This window comes from Amphibalanus amphitrite, unplaced genomic scaffold (assembly GCF_019059575.1).
Source record: "Amphibalanus amphitrite isolate SeventyFive unplaced genomic scaffold, NRLGWU_Aamphi_draft 000060F_arrow, whole genome shotgun sequence".
NCBI classification, from domain to species: Eukaryota; Metazoa; Arthropoda; class Thecostraca; order Balanomorpha; family Balanidae; genus Amphibalanus; species Amphibalanus amphitrite.
Window position 1 is genome coordinate 1,005,140 of NW_024881556.1, and position 14,315 is coordinate 1,019,454.

The window sequence follows — 14,315 nt, forward strand, 5'->3', positions numbered from 1 at the left end:
TCTGGTGATGACTCCAAGCGTAGGTACCTATATTTGTTTCAAAGATAAATTGCCGCTTGTGTAGCGCTGCAAACTAGTCTCATCGTTCAATTTGTGTGATGTCAGAACCTCCCCTTTCATGTCTATGCACGACAGACTAGTCTTGCTGTTCAGTTTGTGTGATGGTCAAAACTTGCAGTTTGATATCGCCAAGGCAGACGATTCTCGCTATTCAGTTTGAGAGATGTCTTCAGGGCTTCCAAGAGTACGTCGAACTCCTCAGGCTTCCGTCGATCGCTCAGATCTCGTTATGCTTCTGCAATCTATGTTTGAAATCCAGCTAGATTGATTCTGGTGTCGCTTTAGGTACGCTTTGAGCCAGCTTAGCGACTGACTTGGAGCTGTTCTGATCTGTCCAACAAGATTCATTGCTTCTTACGATTGCTTATGCATCTCACCTTATTGAGATTGTGGAGCTAACATGCACTGCATGTGGCTCACAACTTTAATCTAAATAGGAACTGAGCTACCACCTGCGGGGTGCTGAGCTACCAGCTGCGGCTACTGAGCCGCCAGCCGCGGCTACTGAGCCACCAGCCGCGCTACTGAGCCGCCAGCCGCGGCTACTGAGCCGCCAGCCGCGGCGGCTCCCGGGTGCCGCTTCACTGGCCAGGGGGTTTGCGGCCGCAGGTCAACTACCCTACCCGAGTTTAACCCTCGCCCGCACATGGGGGGGGGGGTGGTGGTTGCCACCCCCCCAGGTAGTCTTTCTGCTCTGCACTCAACATTTTTAGAGCTAGAAAGCTGATTTTTCGTATAGCTGCTCCTCTATCCTTTCTTGATGTCCACTGAAAATTTCAAGTTTCTGTGATTTTTGGTTTCGGAGATATGACCTTGTTTTTCAGGTCATGTCATGACCCAAATGGCCAATTCTCAACATCTTGCGTTTGCCATGGGCCTTATGAGCTTTTGACACCCTGATTTCGGCCTTTTTTGCCAGTCTTACCTCCCACCTATCATGGAACATGTTGTTCGACGATGTACAGGGGTCAAGGTCAGGGTCAAGGTCAACCTAGGTCATCTAAGATAAATGCGTTTTAGGCAAGCTGAATTTACTTTTTTTGAAGTTTTTTGACTGCATTTTTGGTAAAAGCTTCTCAGATCATGATTTCATGTAATATGGACCCAAAAACAATCGGTGCACACATCAGTATACACACAGACACACACAGACATACAAACACATATAATTGACCTTGACCTAACTTGACCTGAAATGACCTCAGCAGCAAAATTCTGGTCGGGTAGTGTGACAAAGAGGTTCTAGCTGGCTTGGCACCAGAAAACAGCATCGTCATCGGTATTTGATAAGCAGCACACTTGATATCCAACGGTGACCCAAAACAGCAACATTTTTTAGTTTGACCTGACCTGGAAGGTCAATGACTGACCTGAGAAGGTAAAACTGGGTATCATTGGATTCGTCTCTTCCCAAAGAATCTTTTTGGTCTTTACTGCTAAGCTCTATCTCCAACAGGAACGAAATGGCGCGGGGGGGTGGCAACCACCCCCCCCCCCCCCATGTGCGTTCTAGGATGGGAAAATGGCATGTGCGGGCGAGGGTTAAGTCGGCGTTTGTTGTGCATTGAAGAAGCATCGCGAAAACGAAACGGGTTCTGGTGTGGTTCAAGTATGTAAGACGGTGTACCAGTTCTGCTATTTAGATACAGTTGTGGGTTTATTTACATGGATAGGAATAGGGTGGCGGATTGCGTCTGGCCGTGTTTGCACCCCAGCTCCGCTGTCTCATGTGACGCTGCCGGGCTGAGCTCTCAGCGGTGCCAGAACCGGCAGCTGCTCCAGCGATGTCAGTCGGTGACCAAGTATTCACTCACGGACACCGATCGACGAGGGACGGTGACACAGGCCCTGCTGACCCGCGCCGCACCGGGCACCCGGCACCCTCTGACTGTCCCGTGCCGCACCGGGCACCCGGCACCCTCTGACCCCGGCCCGCGGCCCGTGGGGATGGGGCGCGGCTCGTGCTCACCAATTCACCGTGACTGGACGGGGAGCGCTCCCAGCTCCCCCGCCCCGCTCCCCCTCTCACAGCTCTCTCCGCCCCGCTCCGTGCTGCTCCCAGGTCCCCCCGCCCCGCTCCGTCCCGCTCCTTTTCTCTCCGGAGAGGGGCTGGTGCAGCGCTCCCTCTGACGCAACTGGCGCCGCTCTGACCTGGTCGCTGGCGCCGCTTTGACCTGGGCCCTGTTCGGTCGCTGTTTTTATATCAGCGTGCTGTCGGTTTTCCCCATATAAGGAAGTTATTGCTGGCGCGGCTTGGCCTCTCATTGGTCTAACGAATAGACCACTTGAACTCGACCAATGAGGAGCCAAGAAGCAGCAGCATGGTCGCAGCCTGCTGATAAATAAACGGGGTGCGAACAGAGCTCTGGTCGCTGGTGCCGCTCTGACCTGGTCGCTGGCGCCGCTCTGACCTGGTCGCTGGCGCCGCTCTGACACCTGGTCGCTGGCGCAGCCGCCCAGGTGCTCGGACGATAAGGTCGATAGCGCAAACACTGCCGGCCCGCGGCGGCATGGGGTCTACTTATCGTCGCCGGCATTGGACCCTCTCAAAACAGCCGGGTGGCTGAGATGACCGGTGGTTTCAGTGACGCCACTCTCTGGATGGAACCGTGGGTCGGTGACACGTGCTGTTACAGGCAGCTGCAGGGCAGAGACGGGGCTCCGTCCGCCTGGCAGCCCATTTTCCAGCATTGTGAGTGGCCGCCCTCTGTCCTTGCGTTCCTCTGTGGCGCGGTGGCAGCCCCCTGTCCCTCTGTGGCGCGGTGGCAGCCCCGTGTCCCTCTGTGGCGCGGTGGCAGCCCTCTCTCTGTCCTTCTGAGGCGCTGTGGTAGCCCTGTGTCCCTGCGTTCCTCTGTGGCGCGGTGGCAGCCCCCTGCCCTCTGTGGCGCGGTGGCAGCCCTCCCTCTGTCCTTCTGAGGCGCTGTGGTAGCCCTGTGTCCCTGCGTTCCTCTGTGGCGCGGTGGCAGCCCTCTCTCTGTCCCTCTGTGGCGCGGTGGCGGCCCCCTGTCCCTCTGTGGCGCGGTGGCAGCCCCCTGTCCTTCTGAGGCGCTGTGGTAGCCCTGTGTCCCTGCGTTCTTCTGAGGCGCATTGGCAGCCCTCTCTCTGTCCCTCTGAGACGCAGTGACAGCCTTCTGTCCTTCGTTCCTCTGAGGCGCTGTGGCAGCCCTGTGTCCCCCTGAGGCGCAGTGGCAGCCCTCTCTGTCCCTCTGAGGCGCAGTGGCAGCCCTCTCTCTGTCCCTCTGAGGCACGGTGGCAGCCCTCTCTCTGTCCCTCTGAGGCGCGGTGGCAGCCCTGTGTCCCTCTGAGGCGCGGTGGCAGCCCCCTGTCCCTCTGTGGCGCGGTGGCAGCCCTCTGTCCCTCTGTAGCGCAGTGGCAGCCCTGTGCCCCTCTGAGGCGCAGTGACAACCCTCTCTCTCTCTGTCCCTCTGAGGCGCGGTGGCAGCCCTGTGTCCCTCTGAGGCGCGGTGGCAGCCCTGTGCGGTACTCGGGGAGCGGCCGTGCTGGCCACCCGGACCCGCCGACCGCCGCGCCGCTGGCCGCCGCTGAGACGGTGTGGTAACCGGGCCGGTCACGACCAGCGCCGTCCGCGCCCCTCTCTGCTCCCTCCGCTCCTCTGTCCTCCCTCTCGCTCCTCTGTCCTCCCTCCGCTCCCTCTGTCCTCCTGTCTGTCCGGAGGTTCGAGGCGTGCTGCCGCAGATGCACCAGCACAGCTCCTAGAGCGCTGCCACCCAGCACATGGTCCCACTCGAAGCGCCATGACTCGGTGTGGCATATCCTGTAATGCATTTTACCTTGAATCTATGCATTTGTTTTCACCGTTCTGTGACTACTCAGCATTGCTTGTTGTACAAGGTGGCGAGGATTGCCAAGTTTGTTGTTTTGTGAGATGGCTGCGCGGCAGGAGGGGAGCGGCCACCGCCGCAGCCTTAACCCTCGCCCCGTTGGGGGGGCCATTTTGGCCCCCCTGTGGTTTTTCCTGAATAGCAAGAAAACGGCGGCGCGCAGCGCCGCCAAATTTTCAGTGCCTTCCCGGGCATCAATTTGACACCTTCACACCAAATTTCAAGTCTTAGGTCACCTTAGGTCAGGAGTTATTGAGGTCAAACTGAGGTCATGTTCGAGCAAAAATGAGCAAAAAACATGCAATCTTGAAACGCTCACCAAATCTACAGTTATCAAGCAATTTCAAAGTTCTTTATATGGTCTGGTCGACAAAATGCGTCGCTACAAAACTGCTATCTCGGATTTTCAAAATTTTGGGGTTTTGACCCTCAAAAATTCAAAAAATTGATTTTTTTTAGAAAAACTAAAATAAAATCAAAGACAATTCCGAATTTCGAAAAACCCGGAATATATGTGATAGTCCCTGCGCTCTTCTATATGCATACCAAATTTCAGATCGATATCTTGTTTTTTGGCCAAGTTATAGCGAAAAAACTCTTCAAAAATGATGACGTCAAATTTTTTAACTCAATTTTTAGCGATTCTAGACCACGTACGGCAAAACAAAGACCACCATTGAACTCCCCGTGACGAGCTGCATCGATTTGATACCCATTTTATGCAAAAATATCAACTTTGAAATTTGACCTAATTTGACCTGACCTTGACCTGACCTTGACCTGACCTTGACGAAAACGTGACCTAAGCTGGCCCCAAAGGCTGCCTGACCCACATAATCGCATTTGTCATGTAAAATGGACCATAAAACATGTATCACACGACACTTTCATATTGTGACCCCAGTGACCTGACCTCTGTGACCTGACCTGGTATCAGTGACCTCAAATAGCAAAATATGTGTTTGAAGAACATTTCCCCATCGATGATTTTCAATGAAATGCATTTTACTCGGTTTTACAACGCATTTCTTGAAATGCCTGTAAACGGTAAAAATTGGACCTTTGACCTGACCTGTGACGTCATCGGTTTGACCTAGGTCAATAAAATTGGGTTACAAGGTAGTTCCCTGATAGGGCTATCCAACACCGTTTGCCGCTTGTCGCTAGGTTGCGTGGTTCTCGAGATCTTAGGGGGGGGGGGGGCAAAATGCCCCCCCCCACCCCCAACGGGGCGCGTTGCTCGGCAGAGCCCAACGGGGCGCGGGTTAACGGTAGTCTCTCTGCCTACACTGCACTGGTGGGACCGCCGGGCCAATCCGGTGTCAGCGGTTCACTCTACAGCCGCGGTGAGCGCGTGGAGGGCGCCGCCCCCCCCCCCCCGCCCCGCCCCGCCACCTGGCTCTGTCTGCGGAGCCAGAGTCCGGACACAGTGACTGCGCTGAGAGTCACTGGACAGAGTGACTGCGCTGAGAGTCACTGGGCACAGTGACTCTGCGCTGAGAGTCACTGGACACAGTGACTGCGCTGAGAGTCACTGGACAGAGTGACTCTGTGTGAGGGTCACTGGACGCAGTGACTCTGTGTGAGGGTCACTGGACGCAGTGACTCTGTGTGAGGGTCACTGGACACAGTGACTCTGTGTGAGGGTCAATGGACGCAGTGACTCTGTGTGAGGGTCACTGGACGCAGTGACCCTGTGTGAGGGTCAATGGACGCAGTGACCCTGTGTGAGGGCGCTGCGATGCAGTGACTGCGCTGAGAGTCACTGGACAGAGTTCCGTCCAGTGACCCTGTGTGAGGGCACTGCGATGCAGTGACTGTGAGGGTCACTGGACGCAGTGACTCTGCGCTGAGTCACTGGACGCAGTGACTGTGCAGTGACTGTGTGTGAGGGCACTGGACGCAGTGACTGTGCAGTGACTGTGTGTGAGGGCACTGGACGCAGTGACTGTGCAGTGACTGTGTGTGAGGGCACTGGACACAGTGACTCTGTGTGAGGGTCATTGGACGCAGTGACTCTGCGCTGAGGGTCACTGGACGCAGTGACCCTGTGTGAGGGCACTGCGATGCCCGAGCGACCTCCACCAGCGCTGGTGAATACGAGACCCGCATAGCAACGCGGCCTCCGCTCATCAATCGCTGGCCACGGGCTGTGTTACATCTTCGACCCTGAGATGTCTCTCATCTCGTCGTTATTGACCCTGATCTCCTGACTCATTTACCAGAACTCGTTCGCTCGGATTCACGCTTGAGAACAGGGCGATGTGATAGCTGTACAATGTACACATTTTCATGTTACGTCTTCCACGGATGCTCGAATGATCAAGTGCTGTTCTAGGAAGTTCTCAATTTAATCAATGTGTTACGTAGCTATCATGTAGGAAAACGCCTCTTTCCACTCGGCATTATATCCTGACCAGCACCGTAACTAACATTACAGTACCTCGATGCCGCACTGGTCGACCAGGGTATCAGTGCAGTGCCTCAATGCCACACTGGTCGACCAGGGTATCAGTGCAGTACCTCAGTGCTGCACTGGTGGACAGATACGCGGCACCAGTCGCTGGGCCAATGCCAGTTCCGTGGTTAAATGCGCGCAAGATAATGCCAGGCTGTCACTGGCTGTCTGGTGTAATTGTCTCGCTATCTGTACTCATTGCCTCGCTATTTGTAGTAATTGTTTCGCTGTCAATAGACATTGTCTCGCCGCGCTGTCCGTTGTCGCTGCCTGCTGTAGATGTCTGTCTGTTGTCATTGGCTGTCTGTGTCTCGCTGTCCGTTGTCGCTGCCTGCTGTATTTTCTGGTTGTCTGCTGTAACTGTGTCACTGTCTGCTGTAACTGTGTCACTGTCTGCTGTAACTGTGTCACTGTCTGCTGTAACTGTGTCACTGTCTGCTGTAACTGTGTCACTGCCTGCTGTAATTGTGTCGCTGTCTGTTGTCATTGTGTCGCTGTCTGTTGTCATTGTGTCGCTCCGTGCTGTAATTGTCACTGTCTACTGTAATTGTGTCGCTCTCTGCTGTAATTGTCACTGTCTGCTGTAATTGTGTCGCCGGCTATTACTTTAGTCATACGTTGTGCATTGGACAATTGCACATGTCTGGACAATGCCTTCGATGCCTCAAGGGCAGCGCTCGGCGTTTTTATGCCAACATACTAATAAAGTAGTTCCGGCTTACCGGCTAGCTCTGGCAATACCAGTCTTATCATCATAATCGTATTCAATACCCAGCCTGGGCGCGTGCGCTGCTCTTAGCAGGTGTGGATTGACCTAATCTGTCTATGAAGTGTTTCAGCCCGGATCGATCTGACCTGACGTGACCTCAGGCGCGGATCCAGGGGGGGGGGGCGACGGGGGCGGCCGCCCCCCCCCCCCCGACATCCGAAAAAGGCGCCCATAGCCCGCGGCAGAGAGGGCGCCCCGAGCAAAACAGAGGCGACACAGCGAAGGTTGAGCAGAAATAGGGCGCCTCCAGCAGAAGTTGGGCTCGCCAAGCAGGAGAGCGAGTCCATAAGTGTAACTTTATATCTCTTTGTGGGTGCTCAAGCACCCCCAATCCTGAGCTCAGCACCCCCTGCCTCCCTAAAGCACCCCCTGCCTCCTTAAAGCACCCCCAGCCTCCTCAAAACATTGCCAGCTGACTCAAGGCCCTCAATAATCAGTATGTTCTTCTCCTAGTTAGTACTGTAATGAGCTCAGTGAATCATGCAAATACTATGCTTACTCAATTCAGTGACTAGGAGAATATACATTGAATAAATTACCACAAATTAAGATGCATGATATTTGTGCTTACATTACATCTGATATTATGGTGCTTGGGACTAAGTAAGATCTCCAATCTAGCATAAATGAAGGTTGGCAAACAATGTCAATGGCTGTAAAATTTATCGACATTCACAACACCACACTTAGTTCCTCTGTTTGGGTAAAACATACAAGCATGTATAAGCAACCGCCAGCCTAACAATATCCAATTTTCTGTAATATTCTAAAAGTTCAGTACAACCTGGGTCAATGAATCAAGTGGGACATGATGACATGGAGATCCCCATAGCTGCCCAGTGTTCGGGCGTACTGGAAAGCCTCACGCCGAAGGACGTGGAAGGGTGGTAAAAGACCACTGACGGACTTTGTGCCAAAAATTGATTGCACAACCGAGGAATATGCACAGAAAGACAGTTCTTTACGGTGTCCACTCTCCCGAAGGGCACATGAAACAAGCCCGTGCGGCGGTTACGCCTCCCAGGCTCATTAACCCTCGCCGGCACAGGCCAATTTCCGTCCTTCGACGGCACAAGGGGGGTTGGTACGACCCCCTGCCGTTTCGCCCCTGATCGAGCTAGAGCTTCGCGGACAAAACAAGCGTGTTGCCCGTCACGAGAGGAAGCCGATGATACCCAATTTTAAGGTCCTAGGTCATAGGTTGACCTTCCACGTCAGGTCAATGACCCAAAAGTCGGGAAAATCGTGACCTGTTAGAAAGTCGTAAAGTGTGGCTACTATGAGGTTTTCTGGGGTGCTGATCACGAATATCGTGTTAGTTTTGATCACAGATGATGTCTTTGGGCATTTAGACCAGGTCGGGTCGGGTCGGGTCAGGTCAGGTCAACCGGTAGGGGTCGTGACGGGTATTCGTAGAACGTGTCAACCGCCTCTGACAGCTTCGTAGCATGTTACGAAGGCACCAAAACTACTTCGTAAATGTTGAAATGGTTGATAAATTCGAGTTCAGCTAAAAAAAAAAAAACTAGCCTAGAAACATGTAAAACTCGAAAAAGTGAACCGGGGTCACCAAAGATCAATGACCTGACCTGACCATTAGGTGACCTTGACATCCACCATGCATGGGAGCAACATCAGATAACATGTTTGAACGTTTGAAACCACGGAAAGCTTGCAAACGCGCGGCTAATGCGAGCCGACATACGCCGAATCGCGATTCCGGCCAAACATGGTCTCGGAAAGTAGGTCACAGGTCAAAGGTCATTTGGGTCAGGGTCATGAAATTTTAAGGATTGGTGTAAAATTGATCAATGCGAGGGTACTAAAAGTTTCGTCGCGATCGGCCGCTTTTTACGCGGGTTATTCGCGAAAAACCGAGGGGGGAAGGTTGCATCAACCTTGCAACCGATGTTTGGCCTTAAAGGGACCCTCCCACCTTAACATTAGTTTTGAGTTGAGATAGCCAAATTGGTGGCCATGGCCTGAAAATACCGGTTTGGACATTCACAACATCGAAAAATGCTTTAATTCGGAGATATGGAATTTCAAACTTGCAGTTTTCGGATTCTAAGGGGCTAATGCATTGGTATGCCCCCTTAGAATTTGTGACGTCAGCGGAGATCTAACGATTTTTAAATCTTTTACTAAAACGTTTGGCAGCACGCGGTGGTATATGCTGCTTTGCGCGCAACAAATGCCGCACTTTCAAATAAAGTCGCTAGGAACAGCGGAGATCCCAAAAAGTAAACAAAAGTAAACGTCTAATATCTTGAAAACCGGTGAATATTTTTCGATGAAATTTGGTAGATATTCATTTTTGCTCTTTCTGAACCGAGCGACATCACTTTCATGCCAATTCATTAACTTTTTTGAAGGTGGGAGGGTCCCTTTAACCGTGCTGGCGACGGTTAAGGCCAAACATCGATACCAGGTAAGCGCAGTCGGTACGGTGGTGAAGGAGTTGGTACAAGAACATGACATCGGTATGAATGAGGCGAGCTTTGATGGACTCAGTTTTAAAGGTTTGCAGTAGACTACGATAGTCCATAGGACAGTTCCTCTGCGTTTTAGCCCCTAGCCACATGAGAAAGCAGTGCTGTAGCCGCTCCAGCCGTACCAGGTGGGACTGGGCTGCACCGCTCCAAATGACACTTCCGTTTTGGAGGACGGACCTAACATGAGCATTGAACGCGCATAGTACCGCCCTGTGCTCGAGACGCGCTGGAGGTGGACAAGCTGGCATATCCATGCTCCTCATGAGGAGTCCCAGCATCCGGCAGCAAATCTTTGACTTTCGTTTATTGAAATCAATGTGCTATTTTAAAATATTTTTAATCAAATTAAATCATTTTTGAGTAAATAAATGTAAATATAGCACGGCAAGTATAGCGTTATTATTTAACCCTCGCCGTCATAGGAGGGGGGGGGGGGGGGTGATGCAACCCCTCTAAGGTTTTTCGCGAATAACTCGCGTAAAAAGCGACCGAGCGCGACGAAACTTTCAGTACCCTCGCATTGATCAATTTTACCTACACCTACTCTAAAAATTTCATAACCCTGACCCAAATGACCTTTGACCTGTGACCTACTTTCCGAGACCATGTTTGACCGGAATCGCGATTCGGCGTATGTCGGCTTGCCTTAGCCGCGCTTTTGCAAGTTTTTCGTGGTTTCAAACGTTCAAGGTCAAATCAGGTCATTTACCTTTGGTGACCTCGGTTCACTTTTCGAGTTTTACATGTTTCTAGGCCAGTTTTTCGAGCTGAATTCGAATTAAGCAACCATTTGAACATTTACGAAGTAGTTTTGGCGCCTTCGTAACATGTTACGAAGCTGTCAGCGGCGGTTGTCACGTACTACAAATACCCGTCACGGCCCCTACCGGTTGACCTGACCTGACCCGACCTGGTCTAAATGCTTAAAGACATCATCTTTGATCAAACTAACACGATATTCGTGATCAGCACCCCGGAAACCCCATAGCAGCCACACTTTACGACTTTCTAACAGGTCACGATTTTCCCGACTTTTGGGTCATTGACCTGACCTGGAAGGTCAACCGATGACCTAGGACCTTAAAATTGGGTATCATCGGCTTTCTCTCGTGACGGGCAACACGCTCATTTTTTCCGCGAAGCTCTAGCTCGATCAGAGGCCAAACGCGAGGGGGGTCTTTCCCTTGTGCCATCGAAGGACGCAAAATGGCCTGTGCCGGCGAGGTTTAAGTTCCAGGGACAAAAATTTCACGAGAAACATGTCCGGAGAGTAACCATCGAGCCTGTCCCGTCAGGCGTCATGTTGGATAGCCCTCAATATAAGCTCATTCGTGCAGAGCTATGCAGACCAGGCTGCCTAAGCGCGGACCTACCAAAAGTCCGGTAGGGCCTGAATTTAAAATTTTAAACCCAGCTGTTCTGAAATATGTTCAAAAATTTTCCGTGATTATGAATGCATTGGGCGAGCCAAAATTATTTTACAGTGGCGCTATTAAAATAAGTTTTCGAATCGATTTAACATCATTTATTGCATGACGCCTGATACAGTAAAAAAGAACAGCTGAAAAAGACCTACGAAAAATATGGCATGCCTTTCTGAAAGCTATTGAGCACCCCCAATGATTTTTGGAAAACTACACCCATGAGAGCGACGCCCAATTGCCCATTCCCAGCAGATCAGAGTCGCTCCAGAAGCAGATGGGCACCCCCAGCAGAAGAGGGGCGTCTTATTACAAGAATAAAAAGATGCCTTCTGTTCAAGAGGGGCACTCCTGGCAGGAGAGGTGTCCCCCTGAAGAGGAGCGACGCCCCAGCAAAAGTAGAGAGGCGCCCCCATTCCAAGAAGAAGAGGGGCGCCCTAACCGCAGATAGGCGCCCCAACAAAGAAAAAGAGAAGCCCCATAATAAAAAAATGGGTGCCACTGGCAGAAAAGGGGCGCCCCCGGCAGCGGAGGGGGCCCAGCAGGAGAAAGGAGCCTCCAGCAGGAGACGGAGAAAGAAGAGGTCTCCAGCAGAAGAGAGGAGCCCCCTTCAGGAGAGGGGCGCCCTCAGCAGAAGAGGGGCGCCCCAGCAGAAGAGAGGCGCCACAGCAAAAGTTGATCAGAGATGGGGAGCCTTCAGCAGAGGTTGGGCTCGCCAAGCAGGATAGGGGCGCCCCATTGACAATATCCGGCAGAAGACAGACGCCCCAGCAGCAGATGGGCGCCCCCGGTAGAAGAGGGGCGCCTCATTACAAGAAGAAAAGGAGTATATTCTGCACAAGAGGGGCGCCCCTGGGGCAGCGGAAGGGCAACCCCAGCAGAGGGGCTGTGCCCCAGTAAAAGGAGAGTGGTGCCCCGCTCCGAGCAGAAGAGGGACGCCCAAGCAAAAAGAGGAGCCCCATAAGAAGAAAAGGGATGCCTCTGGCAGGAGAGAGACGTCCCCCGCAGTGGAAGGGCGCCCCCAGAAGAGGCGTCTCTAGCAAAAGATAAGTGCCCCTGCAGGAGAGGGGCACCCCAGCAAAAGTTGGGCAGAAATGTGGCGCCCCCAGCAGAATTTGGGGTCGCCGAACAAGAAAGGGCCGCCCCATTCACAGTAGAAAAAGGGACTCCCCAGCAGCAAAGGCGTGCCCTAACAGCAAAGGTGCACTCCCAGTAGAAGCGGGACGCATCAAGAAGAAGAGGGGCACTTCTAGCAAAAAAATGGGCGTCCCAGATAAGTGGGCCACCTACAGCAAATTGGTCGTTCTTAGAAGAAATGAGGCGACTTCAGCAAAGTGAGCCTCCCCATGACGGATTTGGCGATCCAAGCAGAGGTTGGGCGCACGGCGGCGCTGCGCGCAGCCGTGTTAAAGATATTTGCGAAAAACCTAGGGGGACGTGACAACGCACGGCGTGGGTTTTAAACTCTCGATTTTGACGACGGTTTGGCGCCCCCGGATTGCCAGGTCGCCCCTATTTCAACTTGCCGCCCCCCTCCCGAAAATTCCTGGATCCGCCCCTGCGTGACCTGACCTGGTTGTGTTGTGCTGTGTTTCAGCCAGGATCGATCTGACCTGACGTGACCTGACCTGGTTGTGTTGTGCTGTGTTTCAGCCAGGCTCGATCTGACCTGGTTGTGTTGTGCTGTGTTTCAGCCAGGCTCGATCTGACCTGGTTGTGTTGTGCTGTGTTTCAGCCAGGCTCGATCTGACCTAGTTGTGTTGTGCTGTGTTTCAGCCAGGCTCGATCTTACCTGGTTGCGTTGTTTCAGCCAGGCTCGATCTGACCTGGTTGCGTTGTTTCAGCCAGGAGCGTGACCAGCTGCGGGAGCGACAGCGGGAGCGCGAGCGCCGCTCCCGCTGTCAGATCGCTCAGGAGGCGGCGCGCGACTCATTTCGGGAGCAGACGTTCGGCGCCACCTTCAGCCAGCCGATCCGGGTGAGCTGAGCTGAGCGCGCCGCACACTGGGCAGACTGGCACTCCTAGCACGACATGGGTACAAAAAAGGTTTTGTGGAAGTGCAATAAAATCTATACCATCTTATTCAAAAATGGCCATACTACTCGTACATTGTCCTGGTCTTCATTTCCCTACGCAGTTGGTATTTCGTGGCGAAAACTCAGTTCAAACACGAACTTCTGAATCGTTTCAACCGGGCCCGTCTCCCGCCCTTCTCGGCAACGCATCTTTGATCCACGAAAACAATCATAATTTGAGGAGGAATTTCACTGTAATTCGTATTCGTTTCGGGCTACACTGAGGTAAAAAATTGGTAACTTCAGTGTGTTTCAGTGTAGGCCGAAACGAATACGAATTACAATCATTCACCTGAGGAAGATTAGAAATGTCACTTCGTCAATACCTGAAGAATTGCACATTTTTATATACCAAAAGGTAGCTCGGCCGTTCCTGAAGAAGAAATTCAAACCTAAAACAATGACGAAATCTCACTTGGTTGTGATGTTTTTTTTGTACAGTACAGATTTCAAGTTGAACATGTAATTTCACATAATTGAAGATAAACACGAACGAACTTTTGAAAAAGTACACCAAAGTTCCGCTCCGGAAATCGCGCTATATGTCAAGGAAACATTGCAATACAAGATCTGCCAGTCCTATTTTGCGACTTTTTGCGACTTTGGGCGTAGCAGTAAAAAATTAGCCCGCTCCGGGCCGGTGCTCGGCGCCAGTCGCGCCAGGCCGGGGGTGTCTGAACAGTGAACACCCCCTCCCCCGTCTAACTCCGCTCCTGGACCACGTAGCGAAATGCGGTAAGCGGCACTCGAAAGAACGTTACAAATCATGACGAAAACACCTTCGTATTTGTTAGGTCAGGTAAAAGTTCAGATCACCAGGGGCCTACAAAGGTGAAATGTTGCCTATTTCAACATTTTCCGAAAACCCGGAGCATAAATCGGAAACCAATAGAGTTTAAGCGCCGCGAAGAGGCGTATTCGATAGCCCTTTTAACCCGCGCCCCACTGGGGTCCGCGTATAACGCGCCCTACTGGGGGGGGGGGGGGGGCGCTCTTCATAGCCCCCCTCATAACTCCGAAACTACTGGGCCAATCGTCAAAACTCAAACGACATCTGATAGCCCCGGAAAAACTGTCGAGCGAAACCTAATTTCATTGACCTCGAGGTTACCGATGACTCAGGTCAAAGTAAAAATTATAGATGTTTGACTTGTTCACATTTTGGGCTCTGGGCGCCGTCTTACAAGTCATATCA

The 14,315-nt window shown here is 52.3% G+C and overlaps 1 protein-coding gene across 1 annotated transcript in view; it reads left to right on the forward strand.

Annotated features, from left to right (window-relative positions):
* LOC122378498 (AF4/FMR2 family member 1-like) overlaps positions 1–14,315 on the forward strand; it is a 95,687-nt gene that overhangs the window by 11,159 nt on the left and 70,213 nt on the right. The window contains exon 2 of the mRNA XM_043359609.1: positions 12,890–13,022. Coding sequence (XP_043215544.1) covers positions 12,890–13,022 — 133 coding nt within the window. The remainder of the gene's footprint in view (positions 1–12,889; positions 13,023–14,315) is intronic.